General features: G+C 35.6%; 1 protein-coding gene across 2 annotated transcripts in view; it reads right to left on the bottom strand.

Moving 5' to 3' along the window:
- The window catches only part of TLK1 (tousled like kinase 1), a 136,693-nt gene that overhangs the window by 56,885 nt on the left and 56,673 nt on the right, over positions 1-23,135 (bottom strand). For both annotated transcript variants that reach the window (XM_064287010.1, XM_023542860.2), the window contains exon 3: positions 14,329-14,400. In XM_064287010.1, coding sequence (XP_064143080.1) covers positions 14,329-14,400 — 72 coding nt within the window. The remainder of the gene's footprint in view (positions 1-14,328; positions 14,401-23,135) is intronic.

Raw genomic sequence — 23,135 nt, 5'->3', positions numbered from 1 at the left:
TGTAAATTACTTAGTAAAAGCTTTCTTCTCCAAGGCAAAATTTCCTTAAATTTAAATTTTTCTAAGATGAGGAAGTGAGACAGCTCTTTGAGGGAAAAGATCATTCTGTCTTAAAAAAGATAAATGCATCCTTATCATCAGCAAAGAACAATCTAAAAAGAAAATTAAGGAAACAATTCTATTTACAAGAGCACCTAAAGGAATAAAAAAATTTAACCAGGGAAGTGAAAGACTTATACACTGAAAACTATGAAACACTGCTCAAAGAAATTAAAGACCTAAATAAATGGAAAGACACTGCATGGAACATGTAAAAAAAAAAGGCACAGCAGCACTTATGAAAGACTTTGCGAGGAGAGGACACGGCTGGCAAACATAGAAGGTGCACGTTATTTGCGTAAAAATATGGTAATAAAAACAGTGTGGCACTGGCGTAAGGATGGACATACAGACCAACGGAATAGCACTGACAGTCCAAAAATAAACCCATACATCTACAGGCAATTGATTTTTGACAAGGATGCCAAGTCCCTTCAATGGGGAAAGAGTAGTCTCTTCAACACACGGTGTTGGAACAACTGCAAAAGAATGAACTTGGACTCCATACGACACACCACATATGAAAATTAACTCAAAATGGAACAATAATCTAAATAGAAGAACTAAAACCATATGCCTCTTAGAATATAGAAAAGAATATAGCAGAATGAGACCTACAGAGGAAATGTCACTTATTTTACTAGCCCTACAAGTTATCTGTAAGTTATTAGGGCAGAAGCTACTTAACATATAACACATAATTCAAGTTTTGAAACATCAAAGTATAAACTGATATTTGGAGTGACAGACAGAAAGGACAGCCATTCAGACAAGAGAATTCACTGCACACTTAATGACATTTAGTGAGTACCCTCTACATGCCAGGTACTGTACCTGTCTGAATGGCTGTATTCTAGACCACATGACAGTCTTTTTTCCTATGTGACAAACTATACACCTTACATCATTAGAATCGTAGTCTGGCCCTAAGTATTACATCACTAACCCTTGGACGATTGTACATTAAATAATTTTTTTTTTGTTTTGAATTTAAATAAGCAACTCCTATACACACCAAGGAAACCCTGATGGCATAGCTGCTAACCAAACGGTCAGCTATTCAAATCCACCAGGTGCTCCTTGGAAATCCTATGGGGCAGTTCTACTCTGTCCTCTAGGGTCGCTATGAGTCGGAATCAACTTGATGGCAATGGGTTTTTTTTTGTTTTATATACACCAAAAAACAAAACAAACTCAAAGAAGCCAATGTTTGCCAACTCTCCTGAGTGACTCATTTGTATAGGGACTTATTTGGTAATTTAAAAACTGTGTATGTGTGTGTGTGTATATGTGTAGGATATGCAGAAACTCACCAAATATTTAACGTCTAAGGTGGCTCATCACTAAGAAGAAGTTCACAATGATGTCTGGGACTTTCAAACTGTATTACAGAGATTCTTAGGGGAGAGGAGATTTGTGCCTCAGAAGTTACGAAGGGGGAAATGAAGGTGAAGGAAAGAGAGGGTAGGCTGAGCTGAGGCTCTAGGATACCAGAGATACAGTCTATCCCACTTTCACCTGCCGCTGCAAACACAGCATCTCTTATTTTAATACTGCGATTCTATATGAGATTTTCTTTGAAAAGAGTTCAGTGGCTTAAAAAAGGTTAGAAAAACCACTATTCATGACCAATGACTTCCTTGAGAAAATCCAAGGCACCTTAACCAGGCCCCTTATGTATTTGCATAAGGTAAAATTTGCACATATCAAGCATTTTATATATAGAAACATTTTAAAGCTTATTAATGTTCCCTTTAATACTGTCATTTTTTCCCTTTTCTTCTTTATTTTTTCTCAACTATTGTACTATAATTGACTACCACCCCCCCCCGAAAAAAAACCTAAGGATTAATATAATATGGAAGGCAAAATAATAGGATTTGGTTTTAAAGTGAAGATGGAAGCAACACATAACTATAAAAGGTCAAAGAATTCCAACATATGGTGGGACAGGGGTTAAGAGAAAATGATGAAAGGAGAAACTGGTACTCTTTATATCAATTCAGCTTTGTTAAGTGTTACATTTGTAATTATACCCAAAACTTGTACGGTTATTCTGGCATTTAAATGTTCTAAGATATGAGCGTGAATTTACATAGTATTTTCTGGCAGTTTAGAATTTGTTCAAAAAACAAAGACAAATTTAAAGGACTCAAGAGATAATTGTTATTAGGCTGAGGGCTGGGGACCATGGTCTCAGGGGACACCTAGCTCAATCGGCATAACATAGTCTATAAAGAAAATGTTCCACATTCAACTGTGGTATAGCGACTGAGGTCTTAAAAGCCTGTCAGCGACCATCTAAGATACTGGTTCCATCTTGGCTGGAGGAAAGGAGAACGAAAAAGACCCAAAATACAAGGGAAAAACCAAAACTCGTTGCTGTCGAGTCAATTCCAATTCACAGTGACCCTGTAAGGACAGAGTAGAACTGTCCCATAGGGCTCCCAAGGAGGGCTGGTGGATTCAAATTTCTGACCTTTTGGTTAACCGCTGAGCTCTTAACCACTGAGCCACCAGGGCTCCAAGACACAAAGGAAAGATAAGTCCAAAGGACTAATGAACCACAATTACCACAACCTCCACCAGACTGAGCCCAAAACTAGATGGTGCTCAGTTACCACCAGCGACTGCTCTGGCAGGGATCACAACAGACGGTCCCAGACAGAAACCAAAACCAAATCAAACCCAGTGCCGTCGAGTCAATTCTGACTCATAGTAGAACTGCCCCATAGAGTTTCCAAGGAGCACCTGGCAGATTCAAACTGCCGACCCTCTCGTTAGCAGCTGTAGCACTTAACTACCACGCTACCAGGGTTTCCGTTCCAGACAGAACAGGAGAAAAACATGGAACAAAATTCAAATTCATTTAAAAAAAAAAAAACAACAAAAAACAGGCTTGCTGGTCTGACAGACGCTGGAGAAACCCTGAGAGTATGGCCCCCGGATATCCTTTTAACTCAGTACTGAAGTCACTCCTGAGGTTCACCCCTCAGCCAAAGATGAGACAAACTAGGGCCAATAATAACATACGTGATGGATGTGCTTCATAGTTCAATCGTGTATATGAGACTAATGGGCACACCAGCCCAAACGCACAGACAAGAAGCCAGGAAGGGACAGGAAAACTGGACGAATAGAAACAGAGAAACTGGGGTGGAGAAAGGGAGAGTGTTGACACATTGTAGGGTTGGCAACCAACATCACAAAACAATTTGTGTATTAACTGTTTAATGAGAAACTAATTTGCTCTGTAAACTTTCACCTAAATCACAGTTACCAAAAAAAAAAAAAAAAAAAGGAAACAAAAAAAAGAAAGAAGTAATTGTAGTATAATTAAAATAGTGTTCCAATATAAGTCAGTGGTTATTAAACAAAGTTTTAATATCTAACCATGTGGCTTCTCAGTTTATCTTAGAATAAACTTTTTTCAGTGCAAATAAAACCAACTATAATAGAATCTTAATGGTATTACAGAATAAGGGAGATAAACCAATATGGATTATTCCATGAAAACAGATGACCATCTCCACAGGCCTCCAACTAGGTAGATATTTAAAGTTATCTGCATAAATGCATTATAGAAAATTGTAACAGAACAAGTGAAAACAACAAAAAGGGAGGGAGTGGATATTAAAATGTTATTTTTCTCCTCCACCTTAGGTAGAGTAAATAAACCCTGATGGAACAGATAACCAAAAGGAAAGTTTAGATAATATCACCTCTAATAAAATTACTAACATTAATAGACAAAGGTATTTTAAATTTCTTTCATTAAATGGGAAAACACTTTTAGAAAGAGAAGTTACTCTAAGAATAAATAATATCCCTAACAAAATATTCAATCCTTAAACTTGTCAGAATGGTTTTTTTCTGGTAAATTCATTCAGCCGAGGATTGGTTTCAAAATAACAACTCAATGGCTATTCCAATGATTTATACAGTTACTCAGGTATCAAATTCAAGGTTACTATGATTTAAACAAATGGTATGGCAGATCTTTTTGCCTTCAGCTGGTAATAACAATGTTCAATTTTTACCCATATTTCTAGGCAAAATTCATTGAACTAGATGTGAGTCAGGAAAATATTGGAGAAATATCTTTATTACTTTAATGGCACATATCAAAACAGCACTGAACTGGAAAGAAAAATCTGGAGCCTCACAAGAAACAGGCAATGTGAAACAGATGTTTTTTACAAGAACATCAAACGTATACCACACAGTTTTCCCCAACTCTTTCACTGTAAAAAATAGGTTAGAAAAATGCACTACATGACAACTGAAATTCTGTTGTGAAAATTTCCTTGCTGCTTTGTATTCTATTTACATTTAGATAAGCCCTATCATGAAATATATAAATCCTAATTCAAGGATGATTATGAGCTGACAGGGCCCAAAATTCCTAGTCTGTCTCTGTCCAAGAGTCAAAACTTTCTTAACTATTATCTAGAAATGTTTGCTTGAGCTTTGACCTCTAAAAGTTCTTTGTTATATTGCTGATCTCAGTATTTAGTGTAAAGCTAATGTACCCAACAATTTTTTGGAGCCCTGGTGGTGCAGTGGTTAAGTGTTTGGCTGCTAACCAAAAGGTCATTAGTTCAAATCCACCAGCCATTCCTTCGAAACCCTACAAGGCAGTTCTACTCTGTCCTATAGGGTCACTATGAATCAGAATCAACTTGATAGCAGTGGTCTTTAGCACTAAAGAAGGACATTTCCTTAGTGTTCTAAAAATCTAAAATGACAAATCAGTCAATTCTGAGTATAGTCTATTTTTTGCTGTATTACTTTTATTATTTAATTACATGTAATATCAAAGAGGAGAAAGATGTGGCAGTCTGCTTTCGTAAAGATTACAGCCTCGGAAACCCTATGGGATAGTTCTGCTCTGTCCTATAGGGTCACTATGAGATAAAGTTTTACAGATATTGCCAAACGGCACTTTCAAAGGCTGTATCAGTCTATCCTTACACTGACACTGCATAAGAATGACCACCAGTCTTTTGAGATATGTCCATTTGGTGGGTAAAAAATTGGTATTTCATTGTTGTTTTATTTTACATTTCCCTGATGGCTAGTAAGGCTGAGCAATTTTTTATACTTGTATAGTCATTTCACATCTTTCTAATGTAAATTTTTAAAATGATCTTTTGTTCACTTTTTGAGTTGCTTATCAACTTTGTTGCTGATCCATTTTAGATATTCTTTATATAATCAAGGAGTCTTGGTGGCACAGTGGTTAAAGTGCTCGGCTGCTAACAGAAAAGGTCAGTGGTTAGAACCCACCAGCTGCTCCGTGGGAGAAAGATGTGGCAGTCTGCTTCCGTAAAGATTTACAGCCTTGGAAACCCTATGGGGCAGTTCTACTCGGTCCTATAGGATCACTAAGAGTTGGAATTAACTCAACGGCAGTGGGTTTGGCTTGGTTTTTATATAATCAAGTCTAGACTTTAATCTTTCCTATTCTGCAAATATATTTCAGGACCTGCCTATTGTCATTACTTCAAAAGGCTAAAAAGTTTACTTAAATCATACCCACCAATTGTTTTCTCTATAGCAATACTACATTAATAACCAGAAAAGTGTTTTATTTTCTTAAAGAAATTGTTCTATCATTTATCTATCAGCATTGATTCTTAATGTTGACTATACATCATAGTCACAAAGCTTCTATTTAAAGCTCATGCTGGAGTCCCCATCCCATATCTAACCACCTCTGGAAAAAGACTGAAGGAATCTTTATTTTTAACAAGCTCCAGAAGTGATTCTGATGTATCAGCAGGATTAGGAACAATCTACATATACATAAAAAGTTATGTATTTCCTAGACATTCTATTTTAGAGGATCGCTAAAATTAAGAATATTATTCTTTATATAATGTTCTGGTAAGATTTAAAGATCAAAATTGTGACATATAGCAGAAAACTGGGTTATAAAATGTTCAAAAGGCTGTCATGGTTACTCAAAGTTAAAGAATTAGAATTAATCTTAAAGAAAATTAATAAGGCATTCTTGTGTTCTGCTGACACAAAATGTATGTATCTTTCTAATATTTTTTAAACTCTAGAATAAAATACTGTAACCAATTTCTCAGTAATACCAACTTGTGCTAAATGACTTTAAAATTCAGTCTAAAAGCAACATTCATCTGGGTAAACATTTGTGAAATGCTATTAGCCCAGATTATTTTTTAGATTGGCAAACACGATGATTTCTGCAAATTATCTTAAACTTAAATATTTCCAAAAAGAATTTTTTTTTTTAAGACTAAGCAAGGTCATTTATCTGACTAATAAGACAAATGGCACATTACCTTATTTATACGGATAAAGTTTTGAGAGTATCACTTCAAAACAAGACAGATACTTTGGAATGAGAAATGTGACTAGGTTGTTATCTTACTATCTATCTGTGTGACTACCGGCAAATTAATTAATCTCCTTGAACATATGTTTCCATGCTTGAGATACAAAACTTAATCCAGCTCCACAGGTAACATTCTACAACTTTATTTTCTCTTGTCCATTAATGAAGTGGTACTCAACCAGGGGAGATTTGCTCCTCATATCCAGAGGACATTTAGAAATATCTGGTGACATTTTTGGTTATCACAGAAGGGATAGGAAGAGGGTGTGAGTTCTACAGATATCTAATGAGTAGAGACAGAGACACTGCTAAACATCCTACACTGAGCAGGAGAGCCCCTTCCACAAAAGAATTATACAGTCCAAAATGTCAGTAATGCTGAGGTTAAGAAACCTTGCTTTATTTAATAAATAGTTGGCACATAAACAACCTATATAGTATGCTGCCACTAAAGTGATGTTAATTTTATGCATTCAAGAAATATTTACTGAGGCATATACTGTAGTCAAGTACTATACTAGGTTTCACTTTAAAAGCCTGTCTCCATTCTTAAAATGATTTGGCATTTTTCTTTTCCAATCTTGTCAGTTTAGAACTTTCTTGCTGTAAAAGCAATCAGCCACCTATACCGGTTTTACAAAAGAAAATATTTAACAGCTGTTTTTGATTTGCTAAACAAACGGCTTATAGCATCATTATTTCAGGATTTTATGATCTATAAGAACTCAAGAAACTATCTAGACAGAGTTATTAGAATTTACAAGCAGGTCTGCGTACTCTGCAAAAGCTTCCCAGTTGGGTCAATACACATATTCTTCCACCTTTATAAGGATGGAGGCACAGAAGCAGCATTAGACCTATATTTTGTTCCGATTCACTTTTCCTTCCAGGAAACGAAGGAATGTACGTACTCAAACAGGATAGACCCACTTCCTCTGCTAAGAATTCTGTTGCTACAACACATTTTAAAGCTAGACACTCTAATTTCTAGCTAAATATAATCCTTATAAGAGCATGTCCTTTCGTGTATAACTGTAGAATTAAATACAGTTTTCTCTTTTTAAATAAAAGGAAAAGTTACAAAATAACTCCAGGTTATTTCATAGGAAGTTTTAATTCTTAAGAAGTCTTAGAATTCCTAAGTCTGATTAACAAACTTGAAATTTTCCTACTGACAGGTATTTATTAAGGAGCCTTAGCGCTAACTGAAAGGTCTGCCACTCGAACCCACCAGCCCTCCACGGAGGAAATATGTGGCAGTCTGCTTCTGTAAAGAAAACCTTGGAAACTGTATGGGGCAGTTCCACTCTGTCCTATAGGGTTGCTGTGAGTTGGAATCAACTCAACAGCACACAACAACATGTATTTATTAGTGCTACAAGACAAACCATTTCCCATGCATAAAAAGAGTTATCTTAAGGACAATTTGTTACTGTGCATACTATACACTGTATATAACACTTTATATACAATGTCAGAATAAAACAACTGACATAAGAAGAATCACAATGAGAAAACACTACCATCAGGAAGATACAAAAAAGGCAAGACAGTCAGAGGAGCCCATCAAATCATTTATCAGGCTAAAACATTTTAGAAAATAATTTAGATAACAGGATCTAAAGAATATTTCTTAAACCTGATGAGGGCACCAAACTAGATATCTAACAGTTTGAGAAACTGAACAGATTTAAAAGAATAAAGTCAAACGTAAGGTAGTTAATTCGGGGGAAGAGGCACAAAAAAATGTAACTTTCGGTGATATTTAACTCAATGCTAAATTCATCTTGGACATCCTCTTCTTTCTTACTGGATGCTCAGACAAAAGACATTAAAGAAAATATTTATACAGATTATAAGTAACAGAAAATTAAAATTTAATGAATTAAAAAAACTAAAATTTAAGAATATAATCTTTATTATTTTCAAATAGGATAATTTCCAACCAGTCAAGAGTACCAAAGTGTTTACTGAGGAAAACAGTCAAGAGGACACAAAGGAAGTATCACAAAGTAGAGATGGACACATATACATAAAAAGTGAAAAAAGGAAATGCTCTTGCCACTCTAATCCAACCTATTTACTAATATCGAGAAGACAATCTATTTTAATCAATGCACTGGGTTTGGTTTTTTTTTCTTATACTTGTTTAGTGTAGATTTGAAATACTTTTTTCCTAAAAGGAGACTGTATATAAAAAGAACCTTTTAAAGAACTCTGTAATATGGGTAGTTCTAGAAACTGAAATAATGCCCTCCTTGACAGGTTCATGCTGCAAAGTGTCTTGAACACCGTAACTTCAACTCAAATGGGAAAAATATCTGATTTAAGTTCCAAGACTACTTCTATAAACTCAGTTCAAATGAGACAGCAATCAGATCTTTAATAAAATGGCCTTCATTTAAAAACATTAGTGGTAAACTAAGACAATCAGGGCACCGTATCTGTATGTTGTATATCTATGTCTGTATATTCTTCTTTCATTACAATCACAATTTTCTGAAAGTGGGTCTAAGTTTAAACTTCTAGATGCAACAATGTTCTAGCTTCTGTGTACATGTAACTTAAAAATCTTAAATACACAAAAAACCTAAGGTACACTTAGATAGAAAATAAACAAACAGTATTTTAAGGCCAGTGGATAAAGGTTTAAGGACTTGGTAATTACGCAGAAGAAAGAAAGCAAAACTTTGGTTTTAGGAAGAAACAGAATATATTTTAAAACATGCAAATCTAATTCAGGTAATAAAGAAATATTATAAAAGATGAATATTAAAGGTTAAATTGAAAAATATATATAATCACTTGACATGTGTCTGCTTTACAAACATGAATATTCTGTAGTATATGGTGTATAAGCACAGATGCATATATAGCTATGACTGATTCTCTATGGAAACCCTGGTGGTGTAGCAGTTAAGTGCTACGGCTGCTAGCCAAAGGTCTGGCAGTTCGAATCCACCAGGCACTCCTTGGAAACTCTGTGGGGCAGTTCTACTCTGCCCTATAGGGTCTCTATGAGTCGGAATAGACTCGATGGCACTGGGTTTGGTTTTTTGGGTTTGGTGATTCTCTAAAGGTCCCTAGGTGGCGCAACCAGTTTGCACTCAATACTAACATAAAGGCTGGCAGTTCAAACCCACACAGTGGTACTGTGGAAGAAGGGCCTGGCAATCTGCTTCTGTTAGGATTATAGCCACGAAAACCCTATGGTACAGCTCTACTCTATAACACATGGGGCTGCCATGAGTCAGAATCGACTCCATGGCAATTGGTTTGGTTTTGGTGCTTCTCTAAGGTCCCTAAGTGGTGTGAAACAGTTTGCGCTTATCTATTAACCTAAAGATTGGCGGTTAAGACCCACCCAGAGGCAATGCAGAAGAAAGGCCTGGTGATCTGCTTTCACAGAGATTACAGCCAATAAAACTCTATAGAGCAGTTCTACTTTGTAACACATGGGGTTGTCATGAGTTGGAATCAACTCAACAGCAATGGGTTTAGGTTTTTTTTGGTGCTTCTCTAGCATTATCAAAGATGATATAATTCAATGATATTTGTAATCACTCACAAATATCCCAACCTCAGCAGGAAAAAAAGCAGAGAAATATTGTAGAATATCCAAAAGTAAAGATAAGAAGAAGGAGTGCTTATGGTATTAATAACCACTGTAAATTCGAAATGATCTAGAAGATACAGAATTTATCTTAGCATCCTGGGGTACAGTTGGGATGAGAACAGCAATTGCACAGAATTTAGAGAAAACAGAGAAGGAGAGTCTTTGTGTTTAGACAGGTAGGGGTTCTGCAAGGAGAGCTATAAGTAGGTGGATCCATGGGGAGAGTGTCAGGGAATTCTAAAACTTGGAAAACATGGATAGCCAAGAAACATGGGCTGCTTCTCTTATTCTGATAAAAAAATTTAGCTAGCAGAGAAGGCCCACAGACTATGTTTCTAACTTCTTCAGGCATTCTAAGACGTTAAATAAGGGATGTGTGCTCCAGCAAATTCCCCTTTCCATCCCTCACATAAATTATTAATCATTTTCCTCAAACCCACAATCCACTCATGCTTCTTTCCTTTCACGTGATAACCTCTATTTTCACTGTTAAGTAGGAGAAAGGGTTTTCTGGCACACAAGTTCATCCTTCTACGCCCAGTTCAGAGGAAAGGATATGCCTGGTTATATCCAAACTACCGTGCTCACCCAGGCTCTGAATTTCATCCATTTATAGGAATCGACTCAACGGCACTGGACTGGATTTTCAAGGAAAAGGTGTTTTGTTTTGTTCTTGTTTTCTCCTGTTGCCCTGTCTCCACCACAGCTCTGCTATTACCCTTTCCTGAGCACATGGTATGTCAAGCCTGTTGACACTAGATACTGTTTCCTTTCCTTCACAGTCAATATTCTGCCAAGAGTAGTCAATACTTGCTGTCACTATTTCCTCACTTTCCAATCACTCCTTAATGGACTACAACCTGGCATCTCATTCTCATTAACCCACTAAAACTAATACAATGTGACAAATTCTGTCACTTTTTAGAGTCATTATCTTAACTGACATCTGTGACAAGATTCTACTATTCTCCTCCTTCACTTTCTCCTCCTTTCCTACCTACTATCTACCTACCTCTGTAACTCTTTCTCCAGCAAGTCCCTTTTCCCTGTCTTTAAATGCTAGCATTTCCTAACGTTACACAATCAGAATGAGTTCATCTAGAATAGCAATTTGCAAACTTTTTCGTTTCGGGACCCCTCTACAACTCTTAAAAATTGTGAAGGATGCCGAGGAACTCTCATTTTTGTGGGTTATACTGATATTTACTGTTTTAGAAATTAAAACTGAAAAACTTTTAAAACACTAGAATACACTAATACACAGTTTGTAAATTGTCAGACCAATGATGTCATCGCATGTTATATAGTCTCTGGGAATTTCCACCGCAAACTCATAAAAATGAGAATAAAAAAACCAAATAATGTCTTAGGCATTATTGTAAAGAAGGCAAATAATATCTTATTACCAGTATCATGAAAACTGTTTTCACTTGGTAGACCTCCTGAAAGACTGTCAGAGATCCCCTCAGGGAGCCTCAGACCACACGCAAACATCCTATTCATCTTTATATCGCCTGTGCTTGGGTACAGACTAAGAGGTAACAGATAAGCGATAAATGCTTATTGAAAATCTGATTTTTGGGGCCAGCAGAACAGACCTTGAGTGATGCAAAACAAAACAAAACGAGCACCCTTCCTATCTACCAGGTGATTTTGTCAGAGGAAGATCCTTCTTATTTTACAATTAGAAATAAAAGGCAAATTCATATATAAAATAATAGTTAACTATGAAAAATTTCAGTTGAAGTAGATTTAATCAACCTAATAGTGATTATCAGATGCTCTTCAATTTTAATAATAAGAGGATTGATGAAAACAGGAGGGTTCTGAGTGTCTGAAAAGAATACTGTGTAGCAAAACAGGAAGTACAGAAAGGGGATATTAATGAGCTAAAAATCTTCACAAATACTAAGAGGGAATCAACAGGTTATGTCCAGTTGATAAACTGAAATAGCAGGATATGAATACTATTTACATTAAAATATGAAAATAAGTATCAAGAAAAAATTTGAAAGAATAGAGAGTAGTTGCTTGCTTCAGGAGTAGGGGTGGGTGGTAGAAAACCGCTATTTTAAAAAAAAAAAACCTTTTAGTACTACTTGTTCATAAAAACAAAAATATTATTTAAAAAAATGTAATGAATCAGGGAGCGAATTACCAAAAAAATATAATGATACCAGAAGACAATGGAATACTTCATAAATTTTACCCCTAGGTGTATCCTTAAGTATATTAGGAAAAACAGAAGTACTTCTATCTGTATTTGTTTATTCTCAACAGCTTTACTTAAAACTCCATTAATTAAGGTATCTAACTACTTGGGAATCATTTTTCAGACAAGCAGCTTCTTAAATGAAAAGAATGCAAAATAAAGAAAAAAGGAAAAGTTGCTACTTCAAATCTTAAGAAAAATGTATTATCCATAGTCATTTCCAAAATAGTGCGCCACCTGACTTAGTCATCAATTTGCAAATATTTCCGACATAAAGTATTTAACAGCAAAAGCCAAAAGATTTTTCAATATTTTTATTGCTGTCAAAAATTGTCAAAAATGCTATACAAATAAAGCTAGGTACATCTACCGGCTAACCAAACTGTATTCCACTGTAAATGATCAATTAAAAAACAACAAAAAACACCCCACAACCAATATTTTAACTTAGAAACACAGCCTAAAGTAATCCTCACAATTTTTAAAAAGGAAAACGGAATTTTCTTATAGACCGATTCCTTTGAAGAGATTCTAAATACTGAATCTATAACTTATAATTGGGACTATGGGTACTTATAAAGAATATGGAAAACCATAACTATTATAGGTGACCTTTTTCTACTAAAAATCCATCAAAAACAGATTTGGTGACTGTAAGAGGGAGTATAACATCTAAAATTATTTTATTGCCCTTCACAATACAAAAGCCTAAGAAATCACTAAATATACCCACTTCTGTGAAAATACCAAGAAATGTTCCAAACTCCAGGAAAAAACTGTACTTTGACTAGATCTAAACCTACAAATTTTAAGGACTTAGTATAAGCGTTAATTTGAAAAAAACTAAACTGTGATAATCTGATACTACAGGGGCTACTAACGCTTACCTCAAGGGAACCAACCTACTGCAGATAAAGTCCCGTCACTTGCACAGTCCTTTCAGCTGCCTGCCAGTTGTCTCTGTGGAAGGGAAAGCCTGATGAGTGAGAGCCCTATGCCACACTCCTTTGGAGTATCAGGGTGCCTGCATAGAACTGCACAAAACTGTCCACCTACAGATTCCTGGATGCTTTCAAATAACACAGGGCTTGAAAAGATGCCACCTTTAATGGTCCTATCCACTGAATACCAAATGTCTAAGAGTTTCTGAGTACTAACGGCCTATTGGTAATATCAAAGTGATGCATCTACACTAACTCAAGCAGAACAAAGACTAAAATGGATCAAGTGGGAATAAATTAACATTGACAGGGAAAACATACATAACACACACACACGTTAAAAAATAAGCAACAGAACTCTATAATCTGAGAAGATAAAATATTACAGGCTATATTCACAAAAAGTGAAGTTGTAGCATCAACAAACGAATGTTAACACCCAAAGAACTTCCAGTCTAAACATTTTAAAAAGATGCCATCAAGTGTATCACGTTCAAAGTGAACTATACCATGGATCCAAATGCCTACATAAAATCCGATGTATTTTTCTCAGTGGGGTTAGTAAGTGGGCATATGGCAGGGGGAAGAGAGGAGTCTTCAGATTTTTTTAAATATAAAAAGTGAAAACTAACAGTATGATTCCACAAGAAATCCTAAAATAAGAAAAAACATGTATTATCTACACCACAGAAAATATACAACCCTTACTTAGGATCAAAGGAGGAGGGAAGTACAGCAAGAAATAATAGAAAACTGTGAAACAAAGTATTTCAAAAATGACCTTCATCTCATAGAATTATGAATGAGTAGTAATAATCTATTAAGAACATCTATACCACTAATGTACGAGTTCAGCTACACAACAAAGAAACTATATTTTCTTTCTAATGGCAAATATAGTCTTCCTTCTGAATATTGTTTCATAAGGCAAAACAAAATATACTCCTACAAGAAACTTAAAGAGCATTAAATTTTAGGGCAAGGGCTGACGAAGGTTAAAAAACAAAACAAAACAAAAAACCCATCTGATTAAAAAAGGTGATTCCGGATTTTACTTTAACAGCACCACAGCTAAGATGAAATTACTTACCTCTGATTCTTTGTCACTTAAAGATCCCAAGCTTCCAAAACTGTGATTAGAGCTTTCATTATTTGTTGAGGCCTGTTAAAAAAAAAAAAAAAAAAAATTAAGGTAAAAATTAGGATCAATTTTTAAATAAACATATTACAAAGCAAATAATCTATTTATAGAAATAAAAATAAAATATGATTCCTTTAAGCAAGGAAGTCATATAAAGCAAAAATAATTACCAAGTTCTTCAGACTATAAATACTGAGAAAGTTCATCAAGTCAATAAAGCTCTGCTGTGTCTCAGTAACCAACTTGTTTCAGCTAATTTTTTGGGTCACCAAATTAAAGAGCAAAGGAATCAGGCCACTGTTAGGAAGATCCCTAAAACTACCACCCAATGTATAAAACTAATGCTTTAAGTGAAAGTATTATTTGTATTCCTCAATTCCTTTCACGAACTTATCAGAGTCCATCATATCCCACACACACCCCTGGCCTTTCTTTATATTAACAAACTGGACAGTTCTTAGGGTTGTTTTGGCTTAGTCTTTTATGAGGTTTATTATTTTGCTGATTTTTTTTGGACCATCAGTACATTAGATCAATGTCTTCCAAGAATGTTTAAACCAGAGACTGACCAAAGATGACACATGAATTAACTTCATGTACAGGCAGCTCTGTTAGTTTATCTATGCTTTCCTTTCATTTATAAGAATAGCTGCTAATCCAACTATGAAAGTTTGCAAGTCAGCCTATAAATTACCCACAGATAAATTCTTAAACTGATGATTCTGGGTCATAAATCTAATTAGGCAACATTTATAAAATGTTTACTATATACATGTCCAGTGCTATGCTGGGCACTGTACAGGCTATTTTAAACACAGGACAGCACTTGAACTGATAAAGATTCAAGTACCACCTGGAGGAAAGTTATAATTGGATTAGGGCAAGATTATCAAACCTGAAACAAAGAACACCATCAACAGCACTTAAGAAATGCTAAATTAGAAAGATTCTGACACAATAGAGGCAGTGGCTAAGTCTTAGAGCATCCCTAAAAACTCACATAAAAAATACAAAACTCGATAGTAAACCAAAAACCCACTGACAACACGTACAACAGAACTAACGAGGAATCTCCATGAATTCCCCCATCGCTCCAAAAAGCAGGTGGAGAAAAATCACTGACAACCCCAAGACCTACAGGATATCATTATCCGTACGGAGGAAGCAGAAACAAACAGGGTGTCTGATATATCTGAGAACAAGAGACTTCAAAATATAGTGACAGGTATTAACTAAAACCAGCAGGTCAATTTAAGTACAGAAGCTATAAATGGAAGGGTTTTTGCCCTTTCCAATAGTGAGTATCTAAGTATAAGGAGTCCACAGTAAAGTCTGAATAGATTGAAACATTCTAACCTCTATGAAGTCTTGAAATTAATCCTTCCCTAACAGGGCCACACGATGAGGATAAACTACTGGGTGTGGAAGCAAAACAAAATACAGTAAGTACAAAAGAGATAAAGGAAAGAGAATATTCAAACAAAAAAAGGAGGAAGCAGAGCCTAGAAATCTCAGAAATCAAAGTCCACAGTTTTGAAGAGTGCTCAAGGACAGCAGCAGGAGTTCCATCAGAAAACTCATCCTGAACCACACCTCTTTTAAAAGTTCAGGAAAACCAATTTCACATGAAAGTAAGCAACAGAAAATGATTTAGGTCAATCCTATAAAGTTATAAGAAAAAAAAAAGAATAAGGTGCAGAATAACACCCTGATAATAAAAGCATACCAGGAACATATACTCACAAAACAGATGAAAAGTATAACCTACTATTTCAAAATGAGCTAAAAAAATCTACGAAAATGATTCAAGACATGAAAGAACACCATAAATCAGATTAAAAAACAAAACAGAAAAAAGGTAACAGAATGCAGGAAAACATTAGAAATAAAAGTAGTTTCAGAAATGAAGATTAAATCTGAATGAACCCAAGAGCAAATATACACCACAGATAATGCTTACAGATATCAAGAGTCACAAATCTCTCAGAGAAATGACTCCAGGTTGTCTCACCGCACAACTCATCAGTCAATAAGCCCTGCCTACTCAAACACAGCTTCCCAGTATTTAAGCGCCTAACGCATTGATAAGAACAAAGTCCAAGAATCACTACACATATGAAAAAATGTAAACAAAAAGTAAAAAGAAACTCATAGGAAATAGAGACAATTCAGGGAGCATGAAAAAAACACACACAAACATAGAACTACTACGAATACCCTAATAACAGCAAGCTACGAAAAGGGAACTTAGAAAACAACAACAGCATAAGCTTCTGGAAATTAAAAAAATACGATAGCTGAAATGGAAAAGAAAATAAAAAGAGATTCAAAGATAGAGCTGAGGAATACTTCCAAAAAAAAAGAGACCAAACAAATTAGAAAAGAAAATTAAAGAATCAGTCCCAAATAATAAGAGTTCCGGAAAAAAAGAATAAGAAAACCAAAGAGCTGAAATTATCAAATACAGAATTCAAGAAACTTTTCCAGTACTGGAAAGCACCAGTCTCTGGATTGGAAGGGCACTTTTTTCAACCAAACACACTGGTTCAACCAAGCACCCACATCAAGGAACATTACAGTGAAAATTTTAAATGCCAGAAATAAAAAGAAGACCTAAATCCTTTCAGAGAAGAACAAAAAGGACACTTACAAAGGATTAGGAATCAGAATGGCATTGGACTGCTCAACAGTAATTTTGGAAGCTAGAAGGCAATGGAACAATGCCTTCAAAATTCTGAGAAACTGACTTCCAACCGAGAATTCTACACCTAGACAAATGACAACCAACTGGGAGAAGAATAAGCAAGGTCTTGAAAAATTTACTACCATGTACTCTTTCTTAACTACAGAGAATCTACTCTACTCACTCTCTTTCAAAAAAAACAGAGAGGAAAATATGGGATATGGGAAACAGGACCTCAACACAGACACATACAAAAGAAATGTTCAAGATGTTCAAGAAGGGAGATTCCAGGATGACAGGTAAGCAGCAGAATTAGAAAGTAATTAGCCTAGAAAAGAATGGAATAAAGAACTTCAGTCTTCTTAAAAACCAAACAATAGATTACCAGTTAAAAAAAGTCTGCCTTGAACATTATGCTCTTTTAAGCATTATCTACATGGAATCAAATTGACAACAGCAACTCAAAAGATTACATAGGAACCTTAGAGGGCAGTGAGTCTATATTATGCGGGAGAAACAACTCAGAACAGGAGGGTGAGAATGGTTGTGTAACTCAGAGAACATAACCAATGTCACTGAATTGCACATGTAGAGACAGCTGAATTGTTGTTTGTTCTGCTGTATATATTCTCAACAACAACAAAATAAGTAATTTTTTTTTAAAAAAAAGAACAAAGAAGAATAAAGGACTTCAGGAGGGGATGTCTGGGAGTGGATGTATTTGGAAATATTGAGGGGAGATTTATGCACCTCTGCAGTGAGGATGAATACATAGAAAACTAAAAAAAAAAAAAGAAAGGAGGGGGCAACTACTACCTTTAGAGAAAACAAAAAGTTGTTTGTAATGATAGGCTCTTACAAGGTTCAGCTGTGAATAGTATTTATACAGCCGTAATACAGATTGAAATACTAATTTAACAAACACTGCAATATATCTAAATCAGGATGGGGAAGTTTAGCTATTTCTGTAGGGGGTTGGATCATTTAAAAGAGTTAAGTCTCAAAGCTACCAACACTTGTTCTGCTGTGGCTATTACTAGAGAATAAGATACCTGAGGGCAGGGATCTTGTTCTGTCTGGTTGTTTGCAAATCCAGGACACTAAATAAGTGCTTACACATAATGAGTACTTTAAAATGTATGCTAAGGGAATAAAACAACTAGATTTTTTTTTTAATGTGATGTTCTCAGCTTCAAAGTAAAAAATAATTAATTAAAACAAAAACTGGCCCTATTTTCAGTTCCAAAGAGCTTGCTGAGACTGGCTAGTGCTAAGAGTACAAGTCTACAGTAGAGCACAAGTGAATTTTTTTCCCAGTGCCCTTTGGAATATATTCAAGTCTCAAAATTAGCCTTCTAATTGCCTCAGTCTTTCAAATATTCAAACCAGGGATATGAGAGAATCAGGATATACAAATTTCTTGAAAACCAAAAAACACCAAACCCATTGCCGTCTAGTTGATTCCGACTCGTAGTGACCCTATAGGACAGAGCAGAACTGCCTCATAGAGTTACCAAGGAACACCTGGTGGATTCGAACTGTCAACCTTTTGGTTAGCAGCTGTAGTTCTTAACCACTACACCACCAGGGTTTCTGGGAGAACTAATAATACAAAATAGGGAAACTGGAGCAGGCCTGCCTTTCTGGAAAAAACCTATGGTAAAGAAAGTCTGTCCCAGGACTGCTCGAGAGTAGGCCTAGCAGCTGACTTGAGCTGATTATTTCTGCTTCATGTGCTGGTCTAGAAGGCATATGAAGTCAACACTAGGAATACTGTGAAGAAACATCTTGTTTATTCCTCACCACCAGCCAATCCACCATTGCTGGGAAGACCCAACTGCCTGACCTGAACAGATGTGGTAGAAACCCTCACCAACAAAACACAAGTTGGCAAGAAAATATTACAGGTCATTTAAGGAGCCTAATTAGCTAAAAAAAAAAAAAAAAAAATTTTTTTCTTTTTTTTTTTAATTAGCTTGCGAGAGACAGACAGAGAGCAAGAGAGCCATAGACAAACACAGAATAGGTGGTTCAACTGGTGCAGAAATTGCATTAGAAACAGAAAGATATTTAAAAAACATATAATGAGGAATTGTGTTGTTTGCTGTCAAATTGATTCCAGCTCATGGATACCCTGTATGTACAAAGTAGAACTGCTCCATAGTTTTCAAGGCTATGACCTTTTGGAGACAGGTCACCAGGCATTTTTTCTTAGCTGCCTCTGGGTGAATATGAACTGTTAACGTTTTGGTTCGTAATCAAGGGCTTTAACCATTTGCACCACCAAACTTTTATCTCAAATTATACCTATTTAAAAATTCTCATTCTGAAACATGACTGCAAAAATTTAAATTCAGTAAAAAGTGGGAAGAAACACTGCTAGAAGCTGAATCAATAATGTAGAAAATGAGATTTATTTTTAATATCAAAAATATGCAGAAACTGAAATTATGGCAAAAAAAGGAGACACAGAATATGTATCTAGGAGGCCTACCATGAAAATAACTGGTGGAAGAGATTAAGGAAAAATAATAATCAAAGAAATATTAAAAAGAAAACTTCCTTGAGCTGAAGAAAGATTGGAAATGAGAAGCTATATAAACAATGTCTGTGGACAACTGAGGTACTATGGGAAAGCAACAGAAAGACATTTTTAAATATACAAAGACTCAAAACATATGACAGTATGTATTCTGAGGAAATTCCTCAAAGCAAAAGAAAATTAAATCAGAACCAAAATTTATAGAGGAAGACAAAGTAAGGAGAAAAGTGATTCACTGGGAGGAGAAAAAAAAAAAAATGGGTCACTATCAGTAGTATATAAAAGATAGACCTTAGATAAAGACCAAATATGACAGTAAAACTGTAATAGAATAAACCACAGAATATTTCTGTGGCCCAGAGGTGGGGAAAGTATTTAGCCCTTAGGTTACCATCAGGATCCACTGGACCCAATTTTAATATTTGAGCTTCTTTTTCAAGCAGTTCCAACTATTTTGAGATTAATATTGCTGGACTTTAAGTCTTTCTTAAAGATCATCCAAAGAACTAAAATACAGTTTACTTTTTATAATAGACTAAAACTCATTCTATCTTATAATAACCATATGTCTGCCTGACCCTTTCATAAATCCAAGATAAATTATGGGATCTTACTGATTTTATTTTTCCTATACAGTACCTGGAAACCCTGGTGGCGTAGTGGTTAAGTACTATGGCAGCTAACCAAAAAGGTCAGCAGTTCGAATCCACCAGACCCTCCTTGGGAACTCTATGGGGCAGTTGTACTCTGCTCTATAGGGTCGCTATGAGTTGGAATTGACTCGATGGCAACAGGTTTGGTTTCAGTTCGGTATACAGTACCTAGAAATATTTTGTTATTTCAACATTCTAGGTATTACCATCATTACTCATCATCATTCATCAATTATTTCCAACTATACTAAAATTAAATAATAAGAAAACAGAAGAATGACGTGAAGTTGGCAGAATAATGGCTCCCAAAGATGCCCCTGCCCCAATCCCCTGAATCTGTGAATATGTTACCTCACATAGCAAAAGAAACCTTGTACACACAATTAAGGGAGGTAAGGAGGTTATCTTAGATCATCCTGTGGGCCCAATCTAATCACATGAGTCCTAAAATCAAGGGAATCTTTCCAGGCTGTGGTCAAAGGGAGATGTGACTTTGGGAGTAGGGTCAGAGAGGTGCAACACTGTTGGCTTTGAAGATGGAGGAAGGGGGTCATGAGCTGAGGCACGTGGAAAAGGCAAAGAAACAGGTTCTCCCTACAGCCCCCAAAGAGGAGTACAGTCCTGCCAACACCTTGACTTTAGCCCAGTAAGAGCTTTGTCAGACTTTTGACTTACAGAACTATAAGCTAATAAATTTGTGTTGTTTTACGCAAGTAAGCTGGCAGTGATTTTTTATAGTAGCAATACAAAAACAATACAGATCTAATGGTCTAAATGGCTGATGTAATAGCGAAATAAATTATCTCTTTCAGTTTTCTGTTTGCCTTGCCCAAAGTATTACATCATCTTTCAAGAAGGTATAAAAGACTAGAGATATACCATCTTTATAGTCTGATTTTAGCATTCACAGAATCCAACTGAGAATTCAGAGATTTTCATTTTCCACTCATAATGGCCAAGAGAAGAAAATAACAAAGACATTTCACATTAGACAAATCAGAAAATAAACACAAAGAGAAAAACGGCAGCACTCCAGCCTCTAAAATTGATGACAGTGAAATCTCTCAGAGACAGTCTTCAGATGACATTATCCTAGACGAATTTTGTCAAATTCAAGAATTAATGAATTCAACAATTTATTTCTAAGGACAAAGATGAAACATGGTATTCTCATCCAGTTGGTCATTCAACCAGAAGGATTTCATTATGTAATATTCTTTTGTCTTTTATGTTTGTGCACCAAAATGTACTTGATACAAAGAGGTTTACTATGCTTAAATTCTTATTAAAATGTCTAATAAAGTTGTTTTTCATTGTATCTTTATTCTTACTCCTGTAAATTAGTGGTAAAATAACTTACAAATATAAAAAGAGTCCATATGACCCAAATCGCTAATGGTGATGACCATTTTTCTTAGTATACCAAGAGTTAATCAAAACTTCAGAGGTGTACACCATAATGCAAAAAATGGTGAATTTCATAATAAAAAAATTAAGAGTCCTGTGCAATGATGGGTACCATTCCTGTACAATTACAGACACCATGAACAAAGTTAACAGACACATGCTGAAACGGAAGGAGTCGTCTGCAGTGTATAAAACAAGGAATTAATATGTAGACTATACAAGGGACATGCGCAAATCAGTTCAAAAAATAAAGCAATCTAATAGAAACGAATGGGAACAATTTAAAAGTTAATAATCGCTACAAGCTAATACGCATATGAATATTCAAGATAATTGGCAGTACAATCAAAACGAGGTATTTTATACCTATTGGCCTGTCAAAAATGAGAAATGTGGATAACTCCAAGTGTTTGTGAGGGTGTGGGGATATGGAAATATGCATGCATTCTGCTCAAATTGCAGATCAGCACAACGGTTCTGAATAGCAATCTTGTGCTGTTTACTCAACATAAGTCTATACATACGCTATGATCTAACAATTCTGCTTTTAGGAATGTTCGCTAAATAAATCCTTACAAGACCCTTAAGAGAACGAGTACAAGAATTTTCATTGCAGTCTGAGGTAGTGGGGAGTTGAAGACAAACCTGGTGACTATCATCGGGAGGCCTCACAGGCAGTTGTTGTTTTTGGTTGCCATCAAGTCAGCTCTGACTCATGGAGGCCTTATGTATAACAAAATGAAATGCTGACCAGTACTGTGTTGGTATGTTTGAGTCCATTGTTGTGACTAGTGTTGTCAACTATCTCAAACTGAAAGTTTCCCTCATTTTTGCTGGCCCTCTATTTTACCAAACACAATGTCCTTTTGTAGCAATTGGTCTTTCCTGATGATGTGTCATAGTCTTACAATCTTTGCTTCTAAGGAACATTCTGGTTACATTTCTTTTAAGGCTGATTTTTCATCCTTTTGGCAGTCCACGGTATATTTAATGTTCTTTACCAACACCACAGTTCAAATGCATCAATTCTTCCGTATCCCTTTATCATTTTCCAACTTTCACGTGCATGTGAAGTGACTGAAAAAAACATGGCCTGGGTTAGATGCACCTTAGACATTAAAGTGGCATCTTTGCTTTTTAATACTCCAAAGAGGTCTTTTGCAGATTTGTCCAATGCAATATGTCATTTGGTTTCTTGACTGCTGCTTCCATGGGCATTGACTGTGGATCCAAGTAAAATGAAATCCTTGACAACTTCAATATTTTCTCCCTTTTTCATGATGTTGCTTATTGGTCCAATTGTGAGGATTTTTGTTTTCTTCATTTCAGGTGTAATCCATTACTAAACGCTGTAGTCTTTGGCCTTCATCAGTAAGTGCTTCATCTTTCTTTTCGACATGCAAGGTTGTATCATCTGCATGTTGCAGGTTGTTAATGAGCCTTCCTCCAATCCTGCTACCATACTCTTGCT

Source organism: Loxodonta africana, chromosome 6, assembly GCF_030014295.1.
Source record: "Loxodonta africana isolate mLoxAfr1 chromosome 6, mLoxAfr1.hap2, whole genome shotgun sequence".
In the NCBI taxonomy this organism is placed as follows: Eukaryota; Metazoa; Chordata; class Mammalia; order Proboscidea; family Elephantidae; genus Loxodonta; species Loxodonta africana.
Note: the sequence above shows the minus strand (reverse complement) of the source record. Positions and strands in the feature narration are given on the sequence as shown.